This window comes from Balaenoptera musculus, chromosome 6, assembly GCF_009873245.2.
Source record: "Balaenoptera musculus isolate JJ_BM4_2016_0621 chromosome 6, mBalMus1.pri.v3, whole genome shotgun sequence".
NCBI lineage: Eukaryota > Metazoa > Chordata > Mammalia > Artiodactyla > Balaenopteridae > Balaenoptera > Balaenoptera musculus.
The window spans coordinates 6,936,394-6,960,354 of NC_045790.1; the positions used below are offsets into that span (position 1 = coordinate 6,936,394).

Consider the following 23,961-nt stretch of genomic DNA (forward strand, 5'->3'; position numbering starts at 1 on the left):
CACACAGTTTTGTGAGCTTTGCCATTTATCACCCTGGAGGGCAACTCACAACCGCAGAATCCTACTGATGTCATATTCATACTGATTATGATCCTCATAAACGTTAGTAGATGAATGATGCTTTGAACACAATATTTATTTGCCACATAAAGGTTTTTAAGAGATGAAATGTAACAGAGAATCATAATAGCAGAACTGCATTATTTCCAAAGTGATGAACTTGATCAATCCATCCAGTCATCAGTTAAGAAAAATGCAATTAAAAAGGCTAAGGTATTTTGAAAGGTCACCCCCCGTTGCCTCTGACTTTTGCTTCAATTATAGGAGCTTTACTGTTGTCTTTTCTATGGGACATGATTCTTGTGTTTTAACACTTAAATGAATCTGTAAAATCTAGATGTCACTGGAAACGCTTCTTAGGTGCACACTGTTAGTTACCAGCATTTCTTAATACAGTATGTTATCTTTTTTTGACCTACTCAAGGAAAGTTGAATTATATTTGTGACTTCTCTCTTCCTTGTATTTTTGCACTGGAGGTTTCGTATTTCTATAAGATCATCTTTATTATACCCACATACCCTCCCATTCCCTTTTTTTCCAAGATCTGAGACTTTCATTTATAACTTCAAACAGGAATCAGGAAGACAGATAAAACCTGTAAGGTGTTTCCAACACTGACTTTGGGACCAAATTCTTTATTCCCCTGGCAAAGGGGGAGTTTTACATCCAATTTTATCTGTCAGGAGGTTCATGGTATGATTCCAGGACTTATATGAATATGGTAAAGGGCATTTAAGACATTAAATAGGTAAAATTGGCTCGAAGTTGCATATACACCTTTTGTTTTTAAACTTCATTTGATGTCAAAGCCACTGTACTATGTCATTTCAAAATTTTTTAAACGTTATCATTTGATCATATACTTTCTCCAAATTGTGCCATCACATTTAAGAATTTATGCAGTGGCTCTGTCTCTATGTCAGCTACAGAGGACATACTTGATAATTGTTAAATTCAGCTTAATGAGAGCTAGTAAGCCTATTAATTGTAGGTACTAAGATCAAATGTAGAACCAGAGATGTCTATCAATTTCTATTCTTATTATAGGATCCACCTATGTTTAGGAATTATCTATTTACTGGAGACAGAAAAAAAACACTAATAAAATTGAATAATATTCATACGCATTATATCTTTTGATTTTAAAAGAAATTTTTTATGATTCTTACATAAATGATTTTTTCATTTTCTGTGCCTTTTTTCTTTTTCTCTCTTTTCCCTAAGTGAATATAATATGGAACAAAATTATTAACATATTCAATGAAAATTCTTTTAAATTAAATTACTACATCAAATATTGTATCATAAAGTTAAGTATATTATTAACTATTTTGTCTCACTAATGAACTAAAAATGAGCCCACTTGCATCATATTTGTACTGAACTTGATTGAAGTAATTTTAGTTAACTATACTTTGAATAGACATTAGAATCTTTTATTCAATCGGTGAGGATCAAAACGTTATTGACAGTAATAGTTATCAATAGGAAAACCTGATTACTATGCAACCCCCTCGCCCCATTTAATTACCGCTGATATTTACAATTTACTCTCCTTTAAAACTGCAGGGTATTTTTTTTTAGAAGAATGAGAGCTAATTAGAAAAGAACACAGTAGTGAATACAAATACTTCATTTTCCTTCCCATCTCGTCTTTTCAGTGTAATGTCACATAGATCTCTGTGTGCTCACAAAATCATGGCATCCAAATATAAATATAGCAGTTAGATTTATATGTTCTAACAACTGTAATCACTTCTATAGTTGGTGTCTTTATGAAGAATAAAAACTTAATATCAATGCTTTGTGACCACCTAGAGGGGTGGGATAGGGAGGGTGGGAGGGAGACGCAAGAGGGAGGAGATATGAGGATATATGTATACGTATAGATGATTCGCTTCGTTATACAGCAGAAACTAACACACCATTGTAAAGCAATTATACACCAATAAAGATGTTTAAAAAAAATAATGTGAAAGCTATTGTTATGTTTTCTAAGAACCAATGTTTTTATTATACTGTACAGTAGATACATGGCAATATTTAAATTCTTTTTCATTAATTTGGTGATTCTCAGGGGAATATATGACTCTACATAAGTAAAGAGTAATTCAATTGAGTTTTTACATTCTTTTTGAGAGAGATGAGAAAATGGCATATTCTTGCTTTTCAAGTTAACTATGGAGTAAAATTGAAAAGCTCACACTGTCTTTAAATATCTGCATGACATTTACTCAATAGACCCATATCATGTACTGATTTAGGCTCTGAGGATAAAAATATGTAAAAGATAGTTTGTCCTCTCAAAAAGCTACTCCTGGTGGGTTTCACAAACAAAATGAATGGGGAAAAATATTGCTGTATACCCAGATCTTCCCAGAGTTCCCTAAAGCAATTCTTTCTAGAATCATAGTTTACAAATTAAAATGATATCTTGTCCCTCCTATGATTTTCTCTATTCCTACCCATCCCTATACTTAATAAAAAATATAATTCCCTCAGTGCCAAGATCTTAACTATGTGTAAATCAAATATATACTCAAAAATAGTTCAGTGACTAATACTATCCTCTCTTTGACCCCTGATTAAAATCTAATTCTCCCAAGGAGGATTGCTTTTCACATCTAAAAAAAAAATCACAAAATGTTGGGAATCTCAACGAGTTTGGGAGAAAAGTTTTGGGGTGAGTGGGTCTAGCCTTTAACTGAGCTGTCTAACCTATTCTGCGTGTGGGGGAGAGATGGCCCTAGAAGAGGAAAGGAGAGAAGGTACTTTGAATATGCAGGTCCATTTCCAACTGGAGGAGGAGGGCCAACCACAAACACATCTTCTTTCCCCCTCTTTCTGGACTTTCTTTTACTCTTAGAAGAACCATCTCTGGTCTGCTTCCCTATGCATCTGTAGTTTACTCCTTGAAGTCTGAGGCTTGGGTGTCCTTTCTGACGATTGCATGTGACGGTCATAAACATCTGAAACTTAACATGTTCAACCATAGAACTCTTACCTCCCCCCGCCTTCCCCATGAGTAACTATTACCACTACATGCCCAGTTACTCAGCCTAAGTCTACCCTTGACTCCCACCTTTCCCTTACTCCTCAAAGTCCAGTTCATAAGCAAACCCTGTCTATTTCATCTCTATTTGAGATTTTCTCAAAAAAAAAAATCTACCTCTTTCTAAATCCATCTGCTACTCTCCATCTCTGCGACTACCAATCTAGCCAGACCATCCTCTGCTCTGAGCTACAGTTTTCTTGGTAGTATCTCTGCTTCCATTTTTACCTCTTCCTATTAAGATTCTTCCAAACTCCATCCAAAATAAACTTAATCCTTACCAACTTCTATAAAACCCTCCATGATATGGCTCTATGATCACTGCCAGTTTTTCTCACTCACTCTCCTCCAAGTACACAATGTTAGGAAGTGTTCCTAAGTTTTTCAACTTTGAAAAAATGCTGGCCACAGGATGCATTGTCACCCTCTTCTGGCCACCTAATGCAGGCACTGCGGAAATGCCAGACTGCTCCAAGTTCCAAGAAATGAATCACAGGAGTCTTCTTGCTGTGGGCTATTACATGCCTGATTTATGACACCGCAGAAGCCAGTGCAACAGGAAATATCAGCGAGGAATCTCAGGTCTGTAGTTCACAAGGCGTTGGCTCAAGTACATTCTCTGAGATTTTCTACTTTGGGTCTTGCTTGACCAATTTCCAAGCTCCTTCTTATCTACAGGAGATGCATTGGCAGAGAGCCTGGACAAAACACTAAGCGATTATCATAAATTAATGATTTATTGTTTCTTCCTCCTGTGTCTGATAATCCCCTATTGTTTTCCTGAATTTAATTTTGTTTTCCTCCTTCTTGGATTTTTGTCAGTACGAGAATGGTGGATGTTTCTGTGGCAAGATTTTCAGGCATCTGAGGGTTCTTTTGTGAGGTTGAGAATAGCAGATCTTAAGGTGTGTGGTCTCAGACTCCTATTCCTAAATGCAAGTGTGAGCCCTCGCCCCTCGCCTTTACAAATCGCAGAATCAAGATTGCATTTTTCGGGGCTTCCCTGGTGGCGCAGTGGTTGAGAGTCTGCCTGCCAATGCAGGGGACACGGGTTCGAGCCCTGGTCTGGGAAGATCCCACATGCCGCAGAGCAACTAGGCCCGTGAGCCACGGTAGCTGAGCCTGCGCGTCTGGAGCTTGTGCTCCGCAACAGGAGAGGCCGCGATAGTGAGAGGCCTGCGCACCGTGATGAAGAGTGGCCCCCACTTGCCACAACTGGAGAAAGCCCTCGCACAGAAACGAAGACCCAACACAGCCAAAAATAAATAAATAAATAAATTTAAAAAAAAAATTTATAAAAAAAAGATTGCATTTTTCAAGAGAATTCTACTCTTTTGAATGATCTCATCCAATAGGATAATTCTTGTTTATTCTGGGACTTCAGCATCTGCCATCCTGAATTCTAATGTACATAACTTCTGTACATAACCCATTCCTTAACTATCACAAAGCCTAAGATGATATAATCACCAACTCTTAAGATATCTGTTTGCTAATCAATTCTTTAAATCTGTTATCATATTTCCAGTGTCTCTATGATCTGAGAGATGGAGAGGTTTTGTATATATCTATGTATGTATTTGAGCTAATGATTGAAAATTTATTCCTTCCCTGAAATCACGGTGAAATTAATGCCTTTAAAAAAAACTTCTTGAGAAAAACTATGAAGTCATCTCAGACCTTTCTTTCCTTAAAAAAAAACAAAAAAAAACAAAACCTCCTGTCTCTGTTCCGTTTTTTTAATTTATTGCTTTCTTTATTTCTGCTTCCTGCACCCAAACCTTCATGCTCTCCCAATTCTGCCTTCATCTCTGTATCCAGATGCCTTTTTGCTCTGCCTCACAGAAGCTGTAGTTTCCTTAAATGAATCACTAAGTGCCTCACTATCTGGATAACAACTTACGGAATGAATGAGCTTTCATTTCTGTTTAGCTCATGGAGAAAAAAATCAATGAGTAAACTGGCAATTTAATTTACAAATTGACTATGGAACTTCAACTATTACTCAGAGCCCTTGAGACATTTATCCGTATATAAAAAAGCACTCAATCTTATAAACAGATTTACAATTTTCATTTGGACGATATTTTATAAAACACTAGTTGATATAGATCATTTTGAAAATACAATTATGTGTTAATAAAAGTAAACCTTATTTTGAAAGACAACCATTAAATCTTAGCAAGGCACAGTGAGCATTGTTAAATATCAAGTTCTTCCGATAGTAAGTAACATTTTTAATGATAAAATATCCTGACATCAACTTTTATTTATTTAGACATTTTAATTGAATAAATTGAGTCAGAGAATGCAATTCATAGTAAGGGGTAAGGAAGCCATGACAGCAGATTTATAATTTACTTGGCATGGCAGGGAGATAGCATCAAATGCACCAGGAAAGTGAATATGATTTTATTACAGTAACATACATCACTGTAATGAAAAGAATAGTGAAGCTTGTCGGAGGTCAGACAGGATTACTTAATTTAGACAGTAGAAATTTCTTTCCTAGAAATTTTTTCATTTAGAAAAAGAAAATAATTTTCTATTGCTATGTTGCTAAATGCATAAAAAGGTATTCCTATGTTTTATTTCAGCACATCTTTAAAACACACAAAGCATATTTTATAATAAAGTGTTGACTGTCTCATGTAATTTATTGAATATTGTACTGACCGTGGAAAACAGAATGGCTGTCTGGGTACAGAAGGGTTGTGAGTGTATCATTGTTTACCCTCCTGATCACGTGGCTGACGGGAGCTGTAGCTGCCACTGCCCAGCATCATGAGAGCAGATACCACACATCACTGGCCCAGCAAAAGATCAAAATTCAAAACTCGAAGTGCAGTTTCTACTGAATGCCTATCACTTTCACACCATATAAAAGTCAAAAAAATCGTTAAGTCGAACCATGGTAAATCAGGGGCCAACTGTAAATACTACTGAAAAAGATGTGGCCAAAATGGACAATGATATATATACACATTAGTGCAAATATGCGTGTGTGGCCATTTAGCGCACTTACCTTTGGTAGGGAAGCTCGTGACCCTGAACTCTGCGTAGTCATGGTCAGCACAGTGGTTATTCCCAAGGCTACCCTGGCTGGAGCAGCATCCATGTGGATCCAGAAAGAAACCCAGGAGAGAACAACAATCAGGAGACTGGGGATGTACATCTGGATCAGGTAGTAGCCCATTTGTCGTTCAAGATGGAATCGCACTTCTATACACGTGAACTTTCCTAATTGGTTGTGAAATAAATGCAGTAATTGGTAAAAACAGGCCTTTGTTATTGCAGCAAATGTCACAATTTTGTTTTCATCATAATTTTGCCCTACACCTTTCTGTATAATTATACAATTATAATGAAATTATATAACTATTATTTCTGTATAAAGTTATAACGAAATGGGATCCCAAATCATATATGCAAATTGTTTTCTGAAAAATAGTTTTCTTTTTTTTCTGTTAGCACCTAGAAGCAATGTAATAGAACAGTGTACTATTTCAGGAAATAATATATAATCTTATTACTTCACATTTGATTAGCACTTCATACTTGCAAAGTACTAAAATGTTTATTATTTCACTTGATTCGTGTCTGCTTTTATACCTTCTTTTAAACACTGTACCTTGAGGTTCTAGCCAGGGTAATTAGGCAAACAATTAAATAAAAGGCATTTAGACTGAAAAGAAAGCAGTAAAACTATCTCTATAAGTAGAAGCCATTACCTTGTATTTAGAAAATCCTAAAGAATTCACTAAAAATCTACTTGAGCTGAAGAGTTCAGCAAGGTTACAGGATACACTATCAGTATACAAAAAGCAATTGTGTTTCTGTACACTAGCAATGGACAATCCAAAAATTAAATTGAGAAAACAATTCCATTTACAAGAACCAAATAAAATAAAATATTTAGAAATAAATTTAACAAAAAAGTATAAAACTTCTACACTAAAAATTACAAAACACAGTTGAACAAAATTAAAGAAGATCAAAATAAATAGAAAGTCATTTTGTAGTCATTAATCAGAAGAGTTAACATAGTTAAGATTGCAATACTTCCCATATTGATCTACAAATTTATTGCAATTTCTATCAAAATCCCAACTGGCTTTTATGCAGAAATTGACAGGCTGATCTTAAAATTAGTATGAAAATGCAAGGGACCTACAATAGCCAAAATAGCCTTGAGGGAAAAAAAGAACAAATTTGGTGAACTCACACTTCCCAATTTCAAGACTTGCTACAAATCTACAATAATCACAAAGTATGGTACTGTCATAAGTAAAGATATACAGATTAATGGAATAGAATTGAAAGTCAAGAACTGATCATTTATGGTCAATTGACTTTAGACAAAGGACTAAGACTATTCAACAGGGAAAGCATGGTCTCTTTAACAAATGGTACAGGGAGAACTTTGCTTTTTGGAACTTTCTGGAATTTTTTTTCCCAATATGTTCAATCCCCAGTTGGTTGAATCTTTGAATGTGAGCCCATGGATATGGAGGGCTGACTATGTAGTGAAAGGTCAGGTCACAGTTCTGGAAATGTTGAGCCCAAGAAAAATCATAGTTACTGTAAGGAAATAATAAGAGCAGCCACAGATGCTAGTGGGAGGCCAGCGCTCACCACTTTGGAGTGATGCCTCAACTGTGGGCAGTTTAAGGGAACTTGTAGATTAGTCAATTAGAAGAGATATTACGGAAATAGCCAGTTCCAGTTGTGAGAGAAGTGAACAAATAACATGAATGTACAAGTCTTGCAGTCCTTGATGTTGATGACTGTATCTGATATTTACTCTCAAAGGTAAAAGGCTACTGTGTCAATGTGAGTAGTAGATGCTTAGTAACAATATCTTGAAATGCATGACATTGTGGCTAAACTAAAAATTTAGGCAAGTGAAGCCTTAAAACAAAAAGCGACCTCTTTCATTTTGTTAGCAAACACAATGTTTACAGCTACAGGCCAGTTAAAAAGTACATTTTATGGCTCACATAGAAATTAAAGGAACTTTTTTGGAAACATCATTACTATGTAACTATAGGCATTTCACAACAAAAGAAATTAGTTAAATATAATTGAATACCAAGCATTTCTTTTGTTCCATACAAACCAATTATACAACAAGATGTGATGAGTCAAAGCTTCCGTAAGTTTCAAAGACATCCATTCTCTGCTCTATGACCATAAAAAAAAATTCAGCTATAAATTGTTAAAATAATTAACCTAGCGCTATAATTAAGAAACATCTGAATATCATAAAACCACAAGTCATAAGTGTATTGAAGAACACTCAACTCCTACCTGTGTTGTAATGTTTAGTGCAGTATCGTAAATCTTTCTCTTCTTTCAACAGAAACTGGGGCAAAGTGAGTCCTTCTGCCACTTGTACAGGTGCCTCATCTTGCCATTCAAAAATGAGATCATTCATTGTGTACCCAACTAGGCAAAACATAATAAAAATACTTATAGAGAAAAGGGCATTCAAAGGAGTGAAATTTAAAATAATCACTTGTAGAGTTCCCATAGGATGGGAAGACCAAACAGTGTCACCTTAACTCTATTGATTGAGCTATGTATGGCACAATTCCAGTCTACTGAAGCCTCTTCATACAGAATATTTATCAAATAATGTAAGAAAATGTAGTAGGCTAATAATAAGTATGGCATGGCATGTAGGCACCTTAAAGAATAGGCATATACATTCTTTCCTTGGGATGGGCAGCTACTGCATTAACTCAGCAATTCATTTTGGTTCCACTGCATTAGATCTCTCCTCACCTTTTCTCAAATTATTCAGGACCCTTTCAACAGAAACTGAAATTGTCACGGGTTAGGAAATGACCTAAACTATAACATCCATGGAGGGAACGAACCAGAGCTGATACCTTTCTTGGTTTAATCATTAACTATTTCAGTTTATGGCATCTGCTTCTGCATCCCGAGTCCCAAAATGGACAAAAGGATATTTTAGATAGAAATGACTGCTATTCAGGGAAAGTCGGTATACAAAGAAAATCCACATGTTTGTGGAGGGATAAACTCTTGCACATAGCATGAGTGAATTCAGACTAGAATTCAGGAATATATTTTGTAATAAGCCAGCGTCTTTTAGCAAATTAAAATGTCATCTGTCTATAGGAGTGGTATCTAAGGAAAGCAGAATTTGATCTTTTTCTTCCCTCTGAGTGAGAGGCTGTTGAAAGGTGCACTTGAAGGCCGTTGCAGAGAAGGAGTCAAAGGGAACGTCACCTGCGGGGAAGATTGCAGGTGGTCAGAGTTCACAGCTGCCCTGGAGGTAGGAAGATAGGAAGCACAGTCTGGCCTCTGAACAAAGGCAAGGGGCCAGATAAAGGAAGCAGAAGCTCTAGGTGCATGAAGCAAGTGGCAAACAAGGGAAAGTGTCCCGAACAAATTCTCTGGTAGCTAATGTTGTCGACAAGGGGCTGTGTGCATGATTAGAAACAGCTGGCGTGGGGCAGGTTAGGCTGAGCAGGGCGAGGTGTCTGGAAGGGAACTGATCACCCTTCTTCCTCCCACAATACCTGGAAGACATCCCCGAAAGAGCTGAATCTGATCCAGCTGTGGTGATAGTGACCGGAGCCAGATGCCCAGCCCACCCTCCTGACCCGTGGGCACACCTCACGACATCCACTCCACTGGCTACGGGGAAGCTGGCTTTAGCAGCCGCAGCATCCGTATGATGGCTCATTACGGAGCAAGCGCTACTTGGTAGAGGTTGTAAAGTCCTCCAGACTGAAGGGGACACGCCTGAATTCTGGTTCCGGGACAGATAAGAAGACCTGCTGGACTGTCCTCTAGACCATTGGACTTAGCACAGCAAGGACTTATGTTTGACTTGCTTACACTGGAATACATTTCATTGAACCCTGCAGTTAATGATTTGGTGGCTAATAATAGAAGGCTTTCACTTTTATTTGCAAGTCTTTTGATATATCCATTGTCTATACCATTTTACCTAAAGAGAAAATAGATGCACATTTCTCAAGGATCAAAAGTAAAATAGGCACTGATTCTTATTTACTTCCAGGTAAGACAGGTACCCTATTCTTCCACATGTGCAATCCCTGAAGACAAAAATATGTGAGATATTTCCCAATTTAGACAGATAAATGGAGAAATGAACTGAAACCCTGTTTTGTTTTTATGTTCTAAGTTTTTCTTAGGGTTTTCTGTGAAAAGGAAGTAGCTCTCTGAAATTCCCTCAAAGACAAGGCTTAGTTAGTCTCTGATGCAATTTATAGACAACATACTCAGCTTGCTCTTGTGTCAGATACTCATGCACACTAAGTGATTTAGGCATGGGCATATCTTAATCAAGCTATGCTATTTCCTTAAGGTCCATAAAGTATTTAAGTTTGAAACCAGAAGGAAAATAGTGAGATGACAATTTTAGGCGGTAATGTTTTTATTCTAAGTAACTAAGTGGATGTTCAAGGAAATTAACTAAATGGTAATTTTGCCTCAATAAGCCTTCAAACATAACTTTAAAAAGAAATCAGTACTTTTCTACACAGTTCACAGTGTTTTAGCATCGTTATGCTTTTGGTTGGCAGAACTTTATACAATTCTGATAATTGCCAAGGTGAAGAGACTGGCTAATGAGATTGAGGCTGTGAGCTGAATTGCCTTGTACCATAATGAGTTCCACAACAAGGAATACTTCATTGAGGGAACAAAGGCATTAACCCTACCTTCAGCCAACAATCTCATAGGGTAGCTGCAGGGAAACGTGTAAACAAATGACTCAATGCAAGCAAACACTTGTTTCTTCAACAAGTATCTATTTGGCACAGACCATATGTAAGGCATCCTACTGGGTTTCAGGGGATGTGAGGTGCTATTACCAGGTAGAAAATAAGTGGCATGGGGGAGGTTCAAAGTGCTATGTGCATTCAGAAGAGGGATCTATAATAGCCATTTAAGCCTCATTTGAGTTGGACCTTGAAGAACGGCAAGACCAGCATATAAAGAACGTGAGAGACAGTGAGGCACTCAGGCAAAGGAAATAGTATAATTGGTTGAAAGAAACCACAAACTCCCAAGGTTTATAATAGGAATAGCAATAATTTATTTATCTAGAGCCAGTTTGCATGAAGAAGCATATGGAATGAAAATATGAATTAATGTAAGATTATATAAAATTTACACTCCAGGTTGCAAAGTTTGATTTTTTAAAATTCCCTGTGGGCAATGATAAACAATTGAAATCTTTTGAGCAGGGGAGTGACATGACAAAAATTGTGCTTTAGAAACATCACTCTAGTAGAATCTTCTCATGGGATTCACAAAATCCAAACTGCTTTCATATTCATAAGACATTATCTGCCTTTTTCATTGTGTTGACATTGGTCCAGATGGTGAAAACACAGTAAGTAAAACTTCTAGTGCTTTAGAATAAAAGCGGTAGCTCCAAACTGTGCTAGTGGTTATTGTATTCTTTACTGCCATATCTTGCAGTATAAACAATGCCATTTTATTTAAGAATGTCCTCAATCCTTGATGAAACAATAACAATTATAATCTTAATAAATTTTGGCCCTTATATAAATGTCCTTTTAATATTCTGTGTATCAAAATGGGAAGTACGGGTAAAGCACTTCAGCTGCACGTTGTAACACGATGGTTCTTTTAAGAAAAAGCACTGGTGTGATTGATTTGCAAGTAAGCCAGCTGGTTTTGCTCGAAACACCATTTTTACTTGAAAAAAAAATGACTGGCAAACTACGGTTATTATGATTAGGTATATGGCCAATCATTTTCTTGAAAATAAAAGAAGTGAGTGAACCTATCGTGTTGAGGGAAACAACTGACAGTATTTGTTGTCAATGGTAGATTTTGAGTTTTCTATTTAACATTAAATTTTGGAAAAATTATTTTCCCAATACTTAAAGATTTTTTGATGAGCTCAATGGTGATATTAACAAATGTGACTTTTCAATATTGCATAATGTCATGTGTCAATGTTTGGAATATCTGAATAACTCATTAAGCTAATGTTTTCGAAATGATCAAAGCATGCTCTTAAAAATCATGCACAGGCAAAAGATCCATTTAACGTTCAAGACACAAACAGATTTTAATTTACAAGAGCATGAAGAGTTCATTGCAAAATATACAGCAAAGTGATTCAGTTATATATTCATATTTTTTTCAGATTATTTTGCTGCACTTTACTATACACCTGAAACTACCACCATATTGTAAATCAATTATACTTCAACAACAAAAAAAGAAGAGTTCATTGCTATGGTTTCCAATTTCACATTGCAACCAAGATTTAAGAAACTACCACCTTCAGAAACTAAGGGTTTTTCCCCCTATATTACAGAATTTCCTTCTTTTTAAAGGCTGAATAGTACCCCACTGTATGTATATATTACATTTTTTGTCCATTCGTCTGTCAATGGACGTATAGCTTGTTCCCACATCTTGGCTACTGTGAACAGTGCTACAATGAACACAGTAGTGCTAGTATTTTTTCAAGATTCTCATTTCACTTCTTGTGATAAATACCCAGAAGTGGGGTTACTGGATCACACGGTAGTCTTATTTTTAGTTTTTGCGGCACCATGGATGAAGCTCAAGGATATTGTGCCAAGTGAAATAAGCCAGTCACAGAAAGACACATACGGCATGACTTCACCTGTATGAGGCATCTTAAATTATCAGATTCATAGAATTAAAGAATGGAATGGTGGCTGTCAGGGGCTGAAGGATGGGGAAATGAGAATAACTAATCAACAAGCATAAAGTTTTAGTCAAACAAGATGAATAAGCTCTAGAGATCAGTTGTATCGCATCATACCTACAGTCAACAATAATGTATTGTACGCCTAAAAATCTGTTAAGAAGGCAGATCTCATGCTAAGTGTTTTGAACACAATAAAATAAATTAAATTTTAAAAGGTTTATTTGCATTCTTGAGAAGGTAAAGAAAAAATTTTCATTCTTCCTCAATGGTTCTTCAGGAATATAAGGTAGAGGTAATACTTCAGTAGATCATTTTGTCAAAATTGGAAATTAATTAAATATATTGTTAAGGGAAAATAAGAAGTTAAAGAACTTTTCAAAGTTTCAAGTCTAAGTCACTGACAAGTAGCTATGCCACAGTCTTTGCTTACATGTCATGTCAGTAGAGTAGCCTTCTCTGACCATCTTATAAAATACTTTTCTTCCAATAAGTCTACATTAGCCTTTCCTGTTTATTTTTTTCCTTTGAACTACTCTTTACCTGACATGGTATATAGTCATCAAGTTTTTATTTTGTTTATTTTTTATCTAGCCTCCTGGAATTTAAACTTTATAAAAGCAGAGATTATTCTATTTTAGTCACTGGCATATTTTTCCAGTACCTAAAATAGTATGTAACATGTACGAGGAGGTTGACTGTTTGAATTAGAAATAGATAAAAGGAAAGGAGGAAGATGTGCTTGTGTGTTTGTATCTGATGGGTTTACTTGGGGGTACACTGAATTTAAGATGCTAGCAGGAGATGCAGGTGTTGTTAACAAGTTTGAACATTGATTTATATGTTGAAAATTGTTGAAATCATGGACCTATACATTGAAAGTGAGATCAGGATTGTAGTTATAAGTTTGAGAGTTACCTACCTAAGGATGAGATTAAAATTGTAGACTATCTGAGATTATCAAGGGAGATAATATAGAAAGGAAAAAAAAGCTATAGGAAGGATCAGAGAATTTTCACCTTGGAAAGAGAAAGGTGAAGACAGAAAAGTAACAAACAAAATAGGAAGTTCAAGAAGGCACATTTCAGCTAAATAAGTGTAAGTGAGAATGTTCTAAAAGAATTTGACAGTGGAATTGGTAAGGTAACAAGTTTCCCTCAAGCAGAGGCTAGGAAATGATCTGTCAGGAATGTTATGAGACCCTTAATCATTGTGTTAGCTAAAATAGATGAACTCCAAAGCCTTTTCCAGCCCTCTGATTTTATGATATAATTGAATAAAGCCTTATAAATCTAATTAAAATACACTATAAAGAAAGAATAGGAAAGGATTAGTTACTGTTAAAGAAACAGACAGGCTGATCAAAGGAATCAAAAATAAAGTGTAGGGAGCTATCTAAGCATGTATAAGCATTAAAAACTTGTGCCAATTGCATGCGGCACTGTGACTGGGGGGAGGGGGGTGTAGAACATCAAGTGGACCATAGCGGTGTGAATATCTGTGGCACGAGAAAGCAAGACATAGGTATAATCTTGAGATGCAGAAAAAGCTTCTGGAGCCTGAACTTCTTGAGTGGTACCTCTGGGGCTAATCGAGAGTGGGCAATAGCAGAACACAACCCAATGTTCAGCATTTGGTAATGACATTGATGTCCATACGGAGAAGCAGCAGCGTGGCAATAATAGCCTGATAGACTTTGGTTCAAGACTCACATAAACCCAGACACTGTTTTCTAACACTATGAAGGAGAGGGTGTCCTGAAGAATTTATGATGGTGGACTTCTCATCAACTTTGGCGAGTGGAGAGCTTGAAATGGATGTATGCAGAATTTTTTTAAATGTGTATAATTTTGTGCACGCAAATATCTTAGAAAATACACTCCTGATATATATTTAAATAATTAATCATAGTTTGAAGCACAAAAAATGGGTTAACAGATATGCAATTAATATGCTGTGGAAGTTTGCAATATTTGAAAGAATTGTAATATTTCCTTGAGATCTTTTCCAGCCCTCTGAAAAAAAGCACGCAAATTCCCAATTTCTCTGACATTAGATAAGAAAATAGTTTTTAAAAAACTCTAATTAAACATAAGAAATGGTAGGGGGCTGGTATAAGATATTAGGAGATATAAATTTATAATCTTTTAAAAAATTCTTGTATGTCATTAGAGAATTTCATATTAAAACAACAAGAAACCAACACACCTATCAGAATGACCAAAATCCAGAATACTGACAACACCAAATACTGATGAGGATGTGGACTAACAAGAATTCATTGCTGGTGAGAATGAAAAAATGGTACAGCCACTTCGGAAGACAGTTTGGTGGATCCTTATAAAACTAAACATACTCTTACCATATGATCTAGCAATCAAATGAGTTGAAAACCAAATGAGTCGAAAATATGTCTAGACAAAAACCTGCACATAGAAATTTATAGCAGCTTTGTACATGCCAAAACTTAGAAGCTACCAAGATATTCTTCAGCAGGTAAGTGGATAAGTAAACTGCAGTACATCCAGATGATGGGATAGTATTCAGTACTAAAAAGAAATGAGCTATCAAGCCATGAGAAAACATGGAGGAACCTTAAATGCATCTTACTAAGTGGAAGAAGTCAATCAATCTGAAAAGACTACAACACCATGACATTCTAGAAAAAGCAAAACTATGGAGACAGGAAAATGATCAGTGGTAACCAGGGATCTGGGGGAGGGAGAAGTGAATAGGCAGAGCACAGAGGATATTTAGGGCAGTGAAACTATTCTGCACGATACTACAATGGAATACATGTCATTACATATTTGTCGAAACTCAGAGAATGCACACCACCAAGAGTGAACCTTAATGTAGGTCCACAGATTGTAATAAGTGCACCACTCTGGTGTGGGGTGTTGACACTAGCAGAGGATGTGCATGTGGGGGGGGGGGGTAGGGAGGTGTAAGGGAAATTGTCAATTTCTGATCAATTTTATTGTGAACCTTAAACTGCTCTAAAAACTCTATTTTTTAAAAATCTCATCTATAAAAATATTCAAATATTACCAACAAGAAAAAATGTTATTACCGAAATGTGGCCCTGGAATTAATTTAACTAGTTCATTAATTTAATAAATAATTGTTGAGTTCCTACCCTCTATAAGTACCTAGGTAAACGGCTGGAACTGCAGAATGACCTAGCTCCAGTCAAGATGCTCGTAGAATAGTGGCAGCTGACAATAAAACAGATAAACTAACAGATTGTGAAGAGTCTGATAGAGAATAAGCAGAGTTCTATGTGAGTGCAGAAAGGGGTCTAAACCAAGCTGGAGTACAGGAGCAGAAGGAGAATCAGATAAAGTCTTCCAGCGGAAAGACTGTAACAATTATCCAGGTGTAGCAGTGTTAAATTAAATATTTACTATTCTCAATGTGAAAAATAGAGGGGTGTTTGTTTTCAATTATTTACAACTGTTTGTATCTTAATATGACGCCTCCATCCCATCTGATTGGGGTAGACTTAAAGATGACTCAGGGACTTCCCTGGTGGCACAGTGGTTAAGAATCCGCCTGCCAATGCAGGGGACACGGGTTCGATCCCTGGTCCGGGAAGATCCCACATGCCGCGGGGCAACTAAGCCTGTGTGCCACAACTACTGAGCCTGAGTGCTAGACCCCAGGAGCCACAACTACTGAGCCCGCATGCCACAACTACTGAAGTCCGTGTGCCTAGAGCCCGTGCTCCGCAACAACAGAAGCCACCACAATGAGAAGCCCAAGCACCGCAACGAAGAGTAGCCCGTGCACAGCAACGAACACCCAAAGCAGCCAAAATAAATAAATAAAATAAATTTATTTTTTATAAAAGATGACTCAGGTTTTTTTTGAGAGCTTAGTGTCTTAAGAGAAAAAATATTCAATCTTTCAGGATTTCCCTTTTTCTTCCTTTCTCCTAGTAAAGGAGTCACTTGGTTATAAGAATTCTAACCATACATCTTGGTTTGCCAAAACAGCCCTAGATTACCTTTTTTTTTTTTTTCCCCATGTCCTCTCTGACTTAGCAGTTGTTCTAGATTCTTCATTTTTAGATAAGGTATCATTATTAATCATTGTTTTAAAATACATCATTATTGGTTTGGTACATCTTCAATTTTACTTCCAGATTCTCCCATAGGATAATAGAGTATGAAATATTAGGTTAAACCTGTAAAACAGCCCGCTTCAGCAATGGTCCCTCTGTCTTTATCAGACCCCTTCAGTAACTAACATTTCAAGGGCAGCTAACTCCTGATCGCAGTAGCGGCAGCAGTTTTCACCTTTGTTCCCCCTGCTGGGCACTTGGTGTACAAACCTGGGACATCTGTGAAGTGTCAAAGTGCCTAAGTGTCACAGAAAATTATGTTAGTTGTAACTGAAAGCTGAGTACTGCTTAGTACTACTAGCTTAGTACTGCTAAGGATCATATAGGAAGTAATCCGAATGCTTTAAAACCTACAAACATTTATGTTATTGTTTGGCAACACCCATATTTTGTAATAAACTCTCCTAGCAGCAATGGCTAAAAGAATCCAATATTTATTGAAAAAGCAAGCACCAAATTTCCATTTCACACAAAAAGTTGATGGTGAAGGTGCAACTTGAACAAGATGTTGTTTATATTTAACATTCACGAAAGGGGCTACAAGGATAGCACTGTCCACATAAAAGCCACAAGACACAAATGAGCTGAAAACATACCAGCATCTATTTCAAAAGATACAGTCCTTTTTGGAATACTGCCCAAAGATGATCATTTGATAAGTGTGTTTGCAGGGGGAGCATTTACGTATCACTCTATGAAAACTGAATTTTTATTTAGATCGAATGATTATTTTTCTGAATTAATTTCACTCTTTTTTGACTTCAGGTTTTCTTGGAAAAGCGCATAACAGGAAATTTGCAAGCAATTAAATGATGGCAGTTTTGTTTCAGTATCATTTCCTGCTTCAAAGAGAAAATTGGTTAAAATGATTTTAAGTGAGTTTGATTTTTAAATCTAATTCTTTTGGAATTACATGTGTTGAGGATGAAGTATGTGATGTCACTGTAAATTCTATTGTAAAGTCTGTTAAATTCATTTAAAAAGTTCAGCATTGAAAATAAATGTCACTTGTTTGTGATGGATCTGAATAAAATATTTGTTGGAACTCATCACCATGTTAAAAATTACGTTCTTACTAAATTGAAAAATCTATGGAGATGCAGTATTCTTGAAATTAGTAATGATGCATATATGATTTATTTTACATCCATAAGCTCTGCTCCATTCCATCAATTGAAGAGGAGTTATAGTTGTTAAATTTTACATTTTTATAGGAACGTCCAGTTAAGTGAACTATAATTCTCTGTGTGTGACAAAGCTGATGTTGAATTAAAAATTATATTTCATCATGGCATAACATGTTTCTCTATTTACTGCTTGCTATCAGATAAATTTTTTTAAAAATTTGAACATTTGAAAGTACTTTAAAAATGAACTTATATATTCTGCAATGGTATTGAACTCTCAGTAAATAGGTTCTCTAAATTTCGGTTGCATTTGTTCAAAATCAGTTGGAAATATTTAATCAAATTATGTTATGAATGGAGCACTAAAATTTTAGATTCTGAAACTTTTTATCAGATAGGAATTATAAATACGATGTTTCTAAACAGGTACACATTGAGATTAATCCCTACAATAGTAAGGGAGAACAGTGAGGTCTCAAATGCTGTACAATATTTATTTATTTATTTATTTATTTAATAACTGTGCCTTGGAATATCTTAACTTATGAGAAAATTATATTGATGGACTGCTTGTTTTTAATTGGATAACTTATATTGAAATTCAATGGAATTCAGAAGGCCTATTTTCCAGCATGTGAATTAGGTGAAGAATTTTAAAAGATTCCTAAATAAAAGCAACTAATTTGACTGAGTTTTGTTCTATAGAAACATTTTTTGATAAAAGGTACTCAAGACAAACACAAAGACAATATCTGTAAAAATATATGGGCTGAACTAGTTACCTATTTCAATACAAAGAAAAGTAAAATTAAGCTCTAAAATTATCAAGTACTTTAGCTATCTCAACTGCATACAGATTATTTTCTTAATAAAACCATTATAGTCTATATAGCAAGATCCACTAATGGTGTCAACAATTTCAAATTTAGTACCAAAATTGAAGCTTTAAAGATGATTCCAAATTAGTTTGCTTTGATTTAGGAAGGATTATATTTAAAAAACTAGAACTATACTCATCCACTAATATAAAAATCATGTCAGTTAATAAATATATATTACAAAGATATAAAAATTTAAATACATGTGGTGCCCTTCATTTATTCTCCTAAGTGTCCCCATGTTGATGATAAATTATATGGTCACCCCTGTCATCAGGTATACTTTATACCAGGAGGAAATCATAAAAGTAATACTTATTTAAAGAGAAAATGTGGGCTGAGCATACATTTAAGTTCAAAACAAGGTTGAGATTTATTAGTAAATTAAAGATTCACATTTAGTTTTAAAAGTGAACTGGGGGCTTCCCTGGTGGCGCAGTGGTTGAGAATCTGCCTGCCAATGCAGGCAACACGGGTTCGAGCCCTGGTTCTGGGAAGATCCCACATGCCGCGGAGCAACTGGGCCCGTGAGCCACAACTACTGAGCCTGCGCGTCTGGAGCCTGTGCTCCGCAACAAGAGAGGCCGCGATAGTGAGAGGCCCGCACACCGCGATGAAGAGTGGCCCCCACTTGCCGCAACTAGAGAAAGCCCTCGCACAGAAACGAAGACCCAACACAGCCATAAATAAATAAATAAAAATTTAAAATCTTTAAAAAAAAAAAAAAAAAAAAGTGAACTGGAATCATATTTGGTCACATATAATCATATATATACATAATCACACACACACATACACACGAGTAAAGGAAAAAGGGTCATGAGACAAACTCCAAAAGAGTTAACACACGTGAGGACAGTTGTGAGTCAAGGTTAAAGCATGTGCCTCTTTGTTTTTCTATTGTTCAAATTTTCCAGTACAAATTTGCTGATTTTGAACACATCATTCAAATGTATCCCATTATCATTTTTAAAAAATGTCATCTTTGGTCATTTTTTAAAAATAGGTTAAAAGACTACAGAAGAAAGTCAGAAAGAGAAAAACAAATACCATATGCTAACACATATATATGGAATCTAAAAAAAAAAAAAACGGTTCTGATGAAACTAGGGGCAGGACAGTACAAAGATGCAGATGTAGAGAATGGACTTGACACGGGGAGAGGGAAGGGTTAGCTGGGACGAAGTGAGAGAGTAGCACTGACATATATACACTACCAAATGTAAAATAGCTAGCTAGTGGGAAGCAGCTGCATCACACAGGGAGATCAGCTCATGCTTTGTGACCACCTAGAGAGGTGGGATAGGGAGGGTGGGAGGGACATGCAAGAGGGAGGGGATATGGGGATATATACATACATATAGCTGATTTACTTTGTTATACAGCAGAAACTAACACAACATTTTTTAACTCCAAAAAAGATGTTAAAAAAAAAAGACTACAGAAGAAAAATAACCGGTTATTGCTTAATACTTTATACCAGGAGGAAATCATAAAAGTAATATTTATTTAAAGAGAAAATGTGGGCTGAGCATACATTTAAGTTCAAAACAAGTTTGAGATTTATTAGTAAATTATAGATTCACATTTAGTTTTAAAAGTGAACTGGAATCATATTTGGTCCAGCTTCCTCAATTGGAAGAGAGAGAGAGAAAGAGACTGGGATTTCAAATCTTGTGTTTTTAAGGAACAGGTGGAATTTAAAAAACAAAAGGAAGAAAATGCTCACACTTGGCGGGTGCTGGCTGTCTATCGCCAGGAGAGATATTACTGCAGTAAATTTTATTAACCTGACAAGGGACAACTGCCATGTCAAAATGTATTTAACTAAAACACTGTAATTTATAATTTGTGCATTTAACTTGAATAATATTACCATAAACCAGGTTGTTACATGCGGTTTCATTTAAGTTCTTAGGCCTGCTAAATTATTTTCTTAGTATTTACACTTTCTCTAAAACTCTCTGGTGTAACTAACTTATCACCATTATTCTACTAGTACTTTGGTTACATTTCTCTCTGAAGACCTTAAAGACTTTATCATAGACCATCAGTGTAAACTTTCTCCCTCTCTCTCTTAGGATAATGGTGGAAATAAAATTTGTGACTCCTAATTGGTCTCCTCAAACGACAATCATGCTGATAACATTGTTCACATTTTTCAAAACTTCACAAAATTACCACACATTGAATGTACAGTGTTTTAAAGTTCATGTGAGAAATCTCAACTAAAATCAGAAAAGGACCTGATCTTGAGCCCATTTTAATGAGGAAAAATGTGTATACTTGGTTCCGCCCTGGGAGAGGTACGGGAGGGATCTGCCTGGCTGCTTCTTTGGAATAAACTCCAGGCTGTGAAAGAACATTCTGTGTCTGCCTATCAGAGGGCTGGAGGGTCAGGTCTGCTCAAATTTATGAACGAATCAGTTTATTTCATAGACCCAAACTATTCAAACGGACTCTGTGAGCCAACGTCAGTTTTGCAACACCTAAATGCTGTCTAAAGTTTGAGCAGAGACTAGGAAGGCACTATAATAATCTTTCGATTTGTCCAAGGTTTTTTTGATGCCTGATATTTCAGTATAACTAATCCTTTACAAGAACCAAAAACTAGGTTAGTCCTAGAGAAGTCCTACATGATATTAGCAAGAAAACCCAATTCAAAGTCTTATTTCCAGAAGGATTTGAAGAGTGTCATTACAAAATAGCAGAAATTTTAACAAGACTGGATAAACACTAGAGAATAAAATTATAAATATTTTAGTTCAATTTCTTTTCAAGGTGAAATATTATAAAATGTCTATCACTACAATACTTTCATTGAAGTACTCAAGAGAATACAATTAGCATTATGGTAATGAACAGATTTCAAACATTGAAATTCACATATCATACATAGAGCAAGAAAAACAGGGTGATAGAAATGCAGATGTTGCACTTCATTATTTATTATTTTACAATTTTCCATAGAAATAAACCACATTGTTCCTCTGTCTCATGGCATTTATATATTTTTTTCAATTTTTAAGTATCTTTTTACTTACTTTTAAAACTTTAAACAAAGAAGAATATTGCCAACTGAAGCAAAAGATAGCTGATATTTTATACACAACAAAAGCCTATATGTAAAAGGATTTCAATCTAAAATGAAATGAAATGAAATGAAATCGGAGGATATGAAATGGAGAATCTCATGCACGGACCCTCTGGAAGGAGCTTAAGAACAGTAAATGCCTGATTTTCAGAAATGGAGACATCTCCTGACCAGCAAACATCCGAGAACATCTCCACATTGTCAAGCCAATGAATTTCCTGCTTGAACTCTGTCTGGACTTGCCCCTCTTTGCATTCCTTGCCAATAAGTAGAGTCCACCTCAGACCCTCAATGGACATGCCAGTAGCTTGCAACAGCATGCATTTCCAGAATTGCATTTCCTCTGCTATTCCCAAATAAACTCAATTTCTGGTCATTTGAGCTTCCCTCCATTTACCTCTTTATTTAGGTTGACACCTATAACGTCAAATATACCTAAGATGAAAGTGACATTTGTGCAGAAAAATATCTGAATAACGGAAAGTGAACAACTTCAAATTATTCTGTTTCACCTCAAATAAATTACGTGGCAACATCAGCATTGACTCACAAAAGGTAAATTTATAGGAATCTTAACATACTGTTGTGAGAGCTTGCAGTAATAAAATTTCACCTAAGTTAGTATGTTTCCAAATGGGATGTCCTTTTGATGGACTCATCGTAGCAAGAAGTATTGAGGGCTTTACTATTTGAAGTTGTGTGTGTCTTACATTGCTCATCACAAATAAACCAGAAATTTAAAGCTTTACCAGTTGGCATTATCTCTCTATTATTTTAGGCAATTAATATTTGTTAGATATTTTAAAAAATTTTGTTAAATTATTCAATTTTATTGTAATTCACACTACCGGTATATTTTTGTGTCCTAAGTCACAACTTGCTAACTAAATGCTGATTATTTCAGGTAAATGTGAAAAGCTAACTCCAAGAACAGAGAGTTTTTGCATCCAGAGGATTATATCATGGCTATTTTCTAATGGAGATGACAGAAACAGTGATCATTACAGGTTGATGATGAAGGTTTGATCACAAATGAGAATGTTAACTACATCAGAGCAACTTTTAGCAGGGTCTGTGTCCAGACTACTCACAGATATATTCCATCAGTTCCAAAAGAGCAATGTTGGAAAAATTGATGAGACTATTGTTAACTTAGGTGAAAAAAAGTCACTATTCCTAGAAAATACTGTAACTTCTATTGATGGCACATTTGTATCATATTAATACATACAGGGCATATTGCAGAAACCCCTCACATTTATGAATTCATTATAACTATTATAATTATTATTTTAAATCAACAGTTCTCCAGCAGGCCTGGGGACTGGAAATGGTATGAATCCTCCTTATTCCTGACAAATGTTAACAGTTCAATAGTGGGTTTTTTGTTTTCCTTTTTGTTTTTCAGATTTGCATCTGGACTTTCCACTCGAACGCAGAATGCAGAGAAATCAACAAATTGCTAAGAACCAGCAACTACAGGTGGAGGTATTTTGTGAAGAAACACAAGGTCACTTGGGATTTCAGTGATCCCAGAAATTTGACTAAGCATTCTATAAATGCCTTAAGGGACTTTAGAATCTCCTGGAATCTGAGCAGGATACTTACAACACAAGCAAGAGTCCATTCACAGTGATCCATGACCATAGCTGCCCAGAGGAAAAAGTGTAAATTTGTCAGCCACGGCCATTGCCATCACCACTCATAGTTCCTGGGTTTTGACCTCAATATTGTATTAAAATACTTCTGAAGTCCATCTCACCAGTTTATTCATATCAACTCTTTAACCATGCTCTTGTGTTCCTTTAAAAAAATTATTTTCTCCAAAGTTTCATTATAAATTTTTTCTTTCTTTCATATTTTCATTTTCTTGTGTTTTAGTTTGGTTTGTTTTCCTCTTGATTT

General features: G+C 35.7%; 1 protein-coding gene across 2 annotated transcripts in view; it reads right to left on the bottom strand.

Moving 5' to 3' along the window:
• The window catches only part of GLRA3 (glycine receptor alpha 3), a 191,486-nt gene that overhangs the window by 31,699 nt on the left and 135,826 nt on the right, over positions 1 to 23,961 (bottom strand). For both annotated transcript variants that reach the window (XM_036856108.1, XM_036856109.1), the window contains exons 6-7: positions 8,424 to 8,561; positions 6,139 to 6,353 (exon numbers count right to left, since the gene is read on the bottom strand). In XM_036856108.1, coding sequence (XP_036712003.1) covers positions 6,139 to 6,353; positions 8,424 to 8,561 — 353 coding nt within the window. The remainder of the gene's footprint in view (positions 1 to 6,138; positions 6,354 to 8,423; positions 8,562 to 23,961) is intronic.